The 9,569-nt window shown below is 38.4% G+C and overlaps 1 protein-coding gene across 2 annotated transcripts; it reads left to right on the forward strand.

Annotated features, from left to right (window-relative positions):
• Positions 1 to 9,163, forward strand: necap2 (NECAP endocytosis associated 2). 2 transcript variants are annotated; one of them, XM_061932535.1, is made up of 8 exons: positions 1 to 186; positions 916 to 1,016; positions 4,239 to 4,343; positions 5,877 to 5,958; positions 6,458 to 6,566; positions 6,646 to 6,793; positions 8,192 to 8,258; positions 8,374 to 9,163. In XM_061932535.1, exons 1-8 carry the CDS (start codon positions 92 to 94, stop codon positions 8,417 to 8,419), a joined length of 753 nt encoding a protein of 250 aa, XP_061788519.1. In that variant the 5' UTR covers positions 1 to 91; the 3' UTR covers positions 8,420 to 9,163. The 2 variants fall into 2 exon arrangements, with proteins under 2 accessions (XP_061788519.1, XP_061788520.1); XM_061932536.1 differs by having other exon boundaries at positions 6,649 to 6,793.
• The last annotated feature ends 406 nt before the right edge of the window (positions 9,164 to 9,569 follow it).

Genomic DNA, 9,569 nt, shown 5'->3' on the forward strand with positions numbered 1-9,569 from the left:
CATTCAGCCGCCGTAAAACAACAAAAGAAGAAGAAGAAGGTGTGCAGTGGAAGTCGGAATTTTGGAGTTTTGCCAAGCTACACTTGACAAAATGGCAGAAGATAACAGTTACGAATCTATTCTTTGTGTTAAACCAGAGGTCCACGTCTACCGCATTCCCCCGCGTGCGTCGAACCGCGGATACCGGTAAGAAAATGCTAGCTTTCACGGAGCGGTCCGGAACTGTCAGGTTGGTAGCTTGAAGTTGCTAGTAGACACATTTTCGGACACACAGTTCGCGACGACTATTAAACATTAGTTTTTGTCCGACCTTTTACTTAGAACGTTTTAAACAGTAACAGTTGTGCAACGCAACCCGTAATAACACTATTATATATTTTTACTTGCAAACCCATCATCTTACATGCCAAAGCAACATTTATGAATATTTACATCAGGTGCGGTCTTCTGTTTTTCTAATAGTGTTTAGTCTCCGAATGCTGAAGCTTCCTTTTTATTTGGATTAGTATTCTGCTTGCTAAAGTACAAGATTACTCGTTTTGTTTTGCATTCTTGGGAACCTTTAGCTTCACTTCCTCATGTTGTGAAACTGCTAGTGTGAGAAATTGTGAACTCACATGTTTCTGTAAATTAGAATGTTAAACTACCCCTGTGTTTTTTTCTGCTTGTATAATGCCTTGTATAGTATTTTATCACTTGGCACCAGACATGCACCCATTAGGAACCTGCAAGTGTTATCAATCTGGAACCCAGAATATCCTTTAAGGCTGCCACTTAAAAATCTTAAAAGGGATATGGAGAGTGTTGCCACTGAGTGGTTTATCTGAGAAGTGGAACTGCCTATCTGGCATAATACAGTGGAGAAGACTTTAATGTTCATTTTTGTCCTGCATATGCTATATATACTTTATATAGTGCAGCTGACTGGAAGCTGGACCAGCCTGCGTGGAGTGGGAGAATGAAAATCACGGCCAAGGGCAAGATGGCATTCATCAAGATGGAGGACAAAATCACAGGTTAAAAAAATGTGCAACTATATCAGATTTTGAACAGTTTTTCCAATTCCAAAAACGATTTGTCCCCAGGGGGCAATAACGGGTTTTACAGACACCAAAGTTGAATGTTGTGTAGTGGTGTTGTACACATTTATTTTAACTCGCTAACTTTTTGGACTGTCGGAGAAAACTGTAGTATAAATATTCCTAATGACTGTACAAGTAAGATACTTTTGTGGAAATACAAAACCCAAAACCAGTGAAGTTGGCACGTTGTGTAAATCGTTAATAAAACAGAATACAATGATTTGCAAATCTTTTTCAACTTATATTCAAGTGAATACACTGCAAAGACAAGATATTTAATGTTCAAACTGAGAAACACATTATTATGCAAACATTATTTTGCAAATAATCATTAACTTAGAATTTAATGGCAGCAACATATTGCAAATAAGTTGTCACAGGGGAACTTTTACCTCTATGTTAAATCGCATTTCCTTTTAACAACAATCAGTAAACGTTTGGGAACTGAGGAGACCAATTTTTAAAGTTTTTCAGGTGGAATTATTTCCCATTGCTTGATGTACAACTTAAGTTGTTCAACAGTCTGGGGTCTCTGTTGTGGTATTTTAGGCTTTATATTGCGCTACACATTTTCAATGGGAGACAGGTCTGGACTACTGGCAGGCCAGTCTCGTACCCGCACTCTTTTACTACGAAGCCACGTTGTTGAAACACGTGGCTTGGCATTGTCTTGCTGAAATAAGCACGGGCGTCCATGAAAAAGATTTTGCTTGGATGGCAACATATGTTGCTCCAAAACCTGTAAGTACCTTTCAGCATTAATGGTGCCTTCACAGATGTGTATGTTACCCATGCCTTGGGCACTAATACACCCTCATACCATCACAGATCCTGGCTTTTGAACTTTGCACCTTTAACAATCCGGATAGTTATTTTCCTCTTTGGTCCAGAGGACACGACTTCCATAGTTTCCAAAAACAATTTGAAATGTGGACTCGTCAGACCACAGAACACTTTTCCACTTTGCATCAGTCCATCTTTGATGAGCTCGGGCCCAGCAAAGCCGGCGGCGTTTCTGGGTGTTGTTGATATATGGCTTTTTTGCTTTGCATAGTAGAGTTTTAACTTGTACTTCCAGATGTAGCGACAAACTAGTTACTGACAGTGGTTTTCTGAAGTGTTCCTGAGCCCATGTGGTGATGTCCTTTACACACAGATTTTTTGATGCGGTACCGCCTGAGGGATCGGGCATTCATTGTTGACTTGCAGCCTTGCTGCTTACGTGCATTGATTTCTCTAGATTCTCTGAACCTTTTGATGATATTACGGACCGTAGATGGTGAAATCCCTAAATTCCTTGCAATAGCTCGTTGAGAAATGTTGTTCTTAAACTGTTCGACGATTTGCTAACGTATTTGTTCACAAAGTGGTGACCCTCGCCCCATCCTTGTTTGTGAAAGACTGAGCATTTCATGGAAGCTGCTTTTATACCCAATCATGGCACCCACCTGTTCCCAATTAGTCTTTTCACATGTGGGGTGTTCCAAATAAGTGCTTGCTGAGCATTCTTCAACTTTCTCAGTCTTTTTTGCCACTTGTGCCACCTTTTTGAAACATGTTGCAGGCATCAAAGTCCAAATTAGCTAATTTTTGCAACAACAAAAAAAAAGTTTACCAGTTTGAACGTTAAGTATCTTGTATTTGCAGTGTATTAATTTGAATATAGGTTGAAAGCAAATCTGTTTTTATTTATGATTTACGCAACGTGCCAACTTCACTGGTTTTGGGTTTTGTAATTAAATGCTTTCTTAGAGGGGAACTGCACATTTTTTTTAATTTTCCGATCATTCACAATCCTTAAGTGGGACAAGCACACCTTTTTTTCTTTTTATGTATTCTAACTGTTAATTAAATGCAATCAAAACGGCAGCTAACATTGGAGGTAATGGGAGTAGCTCTATTCCGCCTATGCAAAAACATGCAAAAACCTGCTCCAAAGTTTTATATATACACTTGATGTATATATATATTTGATGTAGAAACAGGAACATTCATAATTAAATGATGTAATATTGATGTATTTTTGTCATTTTAAGCATACAGCAGCGCAATAATTTTGAAGACATCAAAATGTTTGCTTTTTACTTCAACAATTAATACTACTAATCATGGTAGACTTCACAAGAGCCAACGACGACTACTTTGGGACAAACGGTAATCAAGAACCTTATATTTTTGAGCCTGAATATACGAAAGATGAGCTACAAGTTTTAGAAGCTGAGTGGTAAGCAGATCCAGCAAGTAGCACTATTGCTAAGTGCTAAGCAAGAAATACAAACTACTAACATAATAAAACAATCACTTACTGTATAATGTCTGCTCTCACTGCGATGCCGACTGATAGAATGTTTATATTTTCCTGTTAAGATGAAAAATTATTCATAAACCTCATGCAGTTAAGAAAAAATAAATAAGTTGGCCCAAACCAGCATTTTTTCTAGTTTTATTTCTCCATCTCCGTGTCTGAGTTGAATGCAAAAAATGACCAACTTCTCGGTTTATGGCCACAACCTTCTACTATACAATTGAGAGGCAGGATTTATAATCTAGAATTTACTTTTATCAACTCAGAGGCAATGCAGCAGCTCACCGGCTAAGTAGGTATATAGCCGTATGCCATTTACCTCTCTGTGATCACAGCGCCATTAAAAGTAATTCCTCGGATTAGGACTTATAATAACAATATCGCTAACACTTGGTCAATATGCAGGTTACGACATGTAAATGGGGTATTTATTAGAAGTTTTGGGATGTTTTTTAAGGAGGCTTTATGGGCGCATTAGATTATTCCCATTAGCTGCTTTCTTAGTCACCTGGTACTTGCCGTGTGATACTAATTAGAATGCACAAAAAAAGAGACTGTTATTGTCTTACATAGTGGTTCTGAATAATAAGCAACCTTAAAAAAATAAATAAAAATAAAAGTCCAGTTCACCTGTAAGTTTAGTGTATCAAGAGCAGAGTGCTATAAATGTCACAAGTGGGCCTCACAAAAAATTTAGTCAAAGTGTCACAAGTGTAACAAGAAGTCAACCGCTCTTTGCTGGGAGCGTCTTTACAATGTGTCTTTGCATTCTCTTTCAAAGTCCTATTCAAAATTGTAGGACTTTTGTGGCACATTTGAAGTTTAAGGTACCACTGTGTCTGTGTTTGCAGGAGAGCTTTTTGCCCAAGCTCCAGTAGATCAGTATCCTGGGAGTGCGGTTGAAGCAGTCACTGACTCCAGCAGGTATTTCGTCATCCGGATAGAGGATGGAAATGGTAAGACACCTTCATGTACGGCATGTATCACAAATATACATTTTATAATGTTGCACTTTGTAACATTAAGTACTGGTGGTCCTTGTGTTAGAAGGTTTTGTGGTGACTACAAACCCCCATAAATGATCAATACTGTACAAAATGATTATGTGCAAACGGAGGAAAAATATGGCCCTGTTTACACTGCACACCAAATCTAAATTGTTTTGCCCTCAAGTGACACAGATCAGTCCAAACCCTCCAAAGTGCTTCAAATCTGATCTTTTCACTTCGTATTCAGTCCACATCAGAAGGTAGTCCAAATCCGATTGGAATCCGATCTTTTCAAATATGACTTCAGTCTAAATGCGACCCGTATGTGACATTATTGTCAGCTTTGGGCAAGCTACATCATTTGTGTGCAAGGCGAAAGATGCAGCCCGCCTGCGGAAGTGGATTCTAAATTACAACATCTGGTTTTGGTACGAAAAGTCTTTGTTCAACGGCCACTTCTCAATAGTGTCCAAATATTAGGCTATATGTAATGTTTAAATCTATATTTTGATTCCGAAGAAATGGCGATTGTTGAAGGATCGGAATTGATGTTGTGTGTATTTGCTTACATATTACGTACTTTGCCTACGTTGTTCACGTAAGTGAGTTGAAAAATGAAGCTAACGTAGATCCACGCTGATGTCTGTGTTTTTTCTACTTAACAGCCATTAAAAGATTAGTACTGTCCCAAATATATTACACTATATATATACATATATATCCATTCATACGTTATATTACTTTAATTTATTTTGTAGTAGTAGTAGTGACTTCCTTGTTCATTTACGGAATCCGGTCAACTTCCTTTGTTTACACTTTATCGAACTGTGCGTGCAAGTGATGTCAGGGCCACATTTGGGCCTGTGCGTACAAAAGCGTAGATATCAACATTGGCTGCACACCACCGAGTCCAACCTGGCAAAAATCATGAAGGATGAAGATGGGATTTTTAAACATGTGGAAGGATCTGCTCCTATGCAATGAATAGTGATAACTAAGCAGTATAGTGGTCTGATTATTGACAATTCCTTCCAATAAGCCTGTCTCTCCTTCCCTTTCAACACCCCCTTACAGTTTGTTAGACAACCTCAGGGATAAAACTAAGGAATTGTTTTAGTTGTTTTTTTTATCATGGTTTTATGTTGTATTGCATGATTTTATTACTGAACGTTCTAGGTCCATGTGTTGTGTACAGTGCGAGTGATTTTAGGTATAAGCTCCAACTTCCAACTAAAATCATCGTCGTAGGAATGGAACTCGTTTGTAGACCAAGGACCTGCTGTGCAGTCTAACATCCTACAGCGCACATTCCAAACAATGAGGAAGAGCATAGAGAGTCCACTCTTGAGCTTTATCAATGTCATAGTTAAGACTTTATCAAAATTGCTTTTGTAAGTAATTTTCCTAAATCTACAAGTCAAAATTTGTACTAAAGACATATGTGTATCCTAATCAAACATGATGTAAAATGTTAATTTTTCGCAAATGTTTTCTTTAAAGGCCGCCATGCTTTTATCGGTCTGGGATTTGCCGATCGTGGAGACTCCTTTGACTTCAACGTAGCTTTACAAGACCATTTTAAGTAAGTATATAAGAAGAGGTGTATATTAAATATTTCACCCACCCCGGTAGGATATAAGGAATAATGACATCACCCCGATAAATCCGATAAAAACAACAGCTCTGATAACTGATATAAAAAAATCTCAAATGAAGCGAGATTACCTGTACTGTGCTGTAGGTGGGTTAGAGTGAGCAATCAAGTTTTGTTTTTTTCACATACTGTATGTGCCGTGCTGTAATTTGCTCTCCAGCTCATTGTAAACAAACAAACATGACATCTATCATGTGGGATTTCTTCACTGTTTCAGAGGATCACTTTTTGCATGCTCTTTGTGTCTGCAAACATTCTATGAGGTGGCGAAAAAAACTGTGCATCCTAATATAAGAGTTAGGGGCCAGTGTACTGTTTCGGAGGCAGCACACTGTATTTGTGATGGTGGGTTTTGTCTGATTTTTTCTGAACTATAATACATAAGGGCATTTGACGGAGTTATATCGTCACGCTCTTATTTGTGAAGGTGGGTAAAGCAAGAAGGTGAGCTGGCCAAGATGGAGGCAACCCAGAGTGCTGCACCAAAGCTTGACCTGAGTTTCAAGGAGGGGCAGACCATCAAGATCAGCATCGGGGTCAGTATGTTCCCCAAGCATCACAGTTAATTAGATAAACAGACGTTAAGGTTTGCCAAATGTTGTGATTCTTTTGTAGCAGAACATCAAGAAGAAGGACGCATCTCTTGCAAAGCCCCGTCCTGTGGCTGGGGGGCTGCTTCCACCACCGCCAGGGGTGAAGGCGGGAGGCGTTATTCCAATGCTTCAAAGCCCACAGGCAGCCACACCAACAGACACAAACACAGGTGATTGGCTTTTGTTTTACAAAGGACTGATACTGGTTACTTTTGTAACCTGTTCATTGAGTTCTGTCTGCAAGATGTTCGACTCTGGAGATGTTCCCAGATTACAATTGAAACCACGCCCCACCCTCTCTAAAAGTATCATAAATTATCTTTTGAAAATGTACATTGTTTAAATATATATCTTGAAGTCATCATCGCTATTTTTTTTTTTCCGGACACAGTCAAAAATACACTTCTTACACATTATATGGATTCACTCGGTCACAACACCTGCACACTCTGATAGATTAAGACTCTAAAAAAAGATGGTTTTATCAGCATTTATGTCACTGCATGTTGCACGACCATGTTATTATGCGCATGCCACGATCAAATGAAAATACTTTAACTTTTTTTGTTTCCTCACAGCCTGAAGCAGACTTATAAAGGGGAACTTCACTTTTTTTGGAATTTTGCCTTTTATTCACAATCCCTATATAAGACAAGAACACAAGCTTTTTATGAATTCTAAGTCGTTACACAAGGCAAGTACGTAGTGGCTAAAAATGCAGCTAATGGGAGAACTCTATTGCGCCCGTAAGGCCCTCTAAAAGAAACATCTACAGTGTTGACATACTGAGCCGGTGAGCTGCTGCTTCGCCTCTGAGCTGGCGATTGTTAATTCTAGATCATAAACCATGCTTTTCAACTGGACAGTAGAAGGTTTTGGCCATAAACCAAGAATTTGGTCAACTTAGACCTGGGGATGGCGAGAAAGACAGGAAAAAAATGCACACTTTTATTCTTTATTTAAACGGGAAGATATAAACATCCCATCAGTCTGCATCCTTGTGAGAGCAGATTGTACAGTGAGTGATTGTTTTGTTATGTTTGTAGATTGTATACCTTGTTTAGCACTGAGCAATAGTCTACTTGCTGGATCTGTTTATTTATGAGTTATAATGCATAAAAAAAAGAAAAAGCTATGTGTACTTGTCTTATATAACGATTGTGAATGATAGGCTGAATTCCGCAAAAAATCAAGTGCCCCTTTAAGAACTGAGAGCTTGACTTAATGTCTGAATAAGTACATCCACCTTGCCATGACATCACAACATGGCCAGATTACAAAACACTGTGAAAAGAGGCATCCAAAACCATGTGCAAGGTTTTGCCAAAATGCGTTAAAATTATGATTTGATGCTTTGGCATTGTCTAACACAAGTAGCCGTCATTGTAACAACAATAATAAGTCAGAAAAGACAAAAATCATCATAGGTTCCCTTTTGATGTTTTTATTTACTTCGCTTGACCGCACGTGACTCGCAAGCTGTATAGAAAATGAATGAAAATAAAGCAGCCAATTTCCTTTTCAACACTCATATACGATCAACCCATGCTTTATCCTCTATAATTCAGTCCCTCTTTTCGACGACGGATCCACCAACTCTGACGTGTGGGGAGATTTCACATCCGCAGGGTCCAAGTAAGTATCACAGCACCGTATTTAGTATTTTTTTGTCTACATTTTTATCACTATATCTTTCCTTCGTGTGCATTCTGTTTCTTCTTAAAGTATCCTGTTTGCTTCTCCTCCACAGCTCCAGTAAAGATGCTGTCCAAACGGGATGGGTACAGTTCAGTTGAGTGTGGGCATTGGGGGGAAGCGGGTGCACGCGCTTAGTTGCATACATTCCATGGACGGAGATGATTGTTTGGGAAGGAAGAAAGTGGGTACTTCTCCGTCTCCCTAACTCGCATAACCCATGTAACCCAGGCAGTGAGGGTCACATAAACCTTAGCTTGTACTTAATAAGCTCTTTTCATTCAACTATGCAGGAGGAATTTTAGTAGTAAGGCAACCATGATGCATGTGCTGGTTGGAGTTGCTTCCTACCTTGGCCTTCAATCAAACCTCTCCTTTTATTTCTCGTACTGTAACAGTGAATCCCTGAATGGGAATGATTTCAACATTTCTTATTTTCTTCCCCCTGCCAATACAACACCAGCACCCATCATCTTAAAGTTGTCCTATTGAAGTTTGTCTGTGTTAAATAACTATTTGCATTGTTAGTTTTGTTTTAGGAGGCCCAGCATTTACTTAGCTCATAAGTAGCGGATTTCTTTTTCTTTTTCTTACCTTTAAAGCTTTTTAAATTTTTGTATAGAGCTTTTGGTGTCAAATGAATTAAATGGATAGCATTTCACGTTTTCAGGTATGTTCTTTATTTTTCTGAGGTCTATTGTGTTTTCAGTGTGCCTTTGTACCAAAAAGAAATGTTCCTTAATCGTATTCAAAGGTTGCACTGAGTATTCTATTAAGTGCCTCTCAGAAAAAAAACAAAATTGTATAAAATGTAAACCTCTATGTAAATAAAAAATATATTCCAATCTTTTCTTTTTTGTTGTTTGGATTTATCTAATAGGTGTTAATTACCAGTAAACTAGCACACAAAACACTGCATATTCAAAACGTGCATATGTCTATACATGGAAGAAATTAGAATTTCAAAAGTGGGGGTCAGGGGGGGACAGTTGGCTTGAGAACGGGGGATGTGGTTTGAAGGATTTGATGCTTGTTTTTTTCACTGTATCTGGGTAAAACAATTTCAATACTATTTGGCTCAAACCTAAATTTGATTAGATGCATGTTTTGGAGAATACATGACAAATTATTTTTAGTGCAAAATAAAATTAACACTAAAGAAGACGATATCTACAACTTGTATTTATGGCGTCCATGGGGATTGAACTCACTTTGTTCTTTTTTTCAAATCAAGATCGTTCACTCTAACCT

The sequence above is a fragment of the Nerophis lumbriciformis genome, linkage group LG38 (genome assembly GCF_033978685.3).
Source record: "Nerophis lumbriciformis linkage group LG38, RoL_Nlum_v2.1, whole genome shotgun sequence".
NCBI classification, from domain to species: Eukaryota; Metazoa; Chordata; class Actinopteri; order Syngnathiformes; family Syngnathidae; genus Nerophis; species Nerophis lumbriciformis.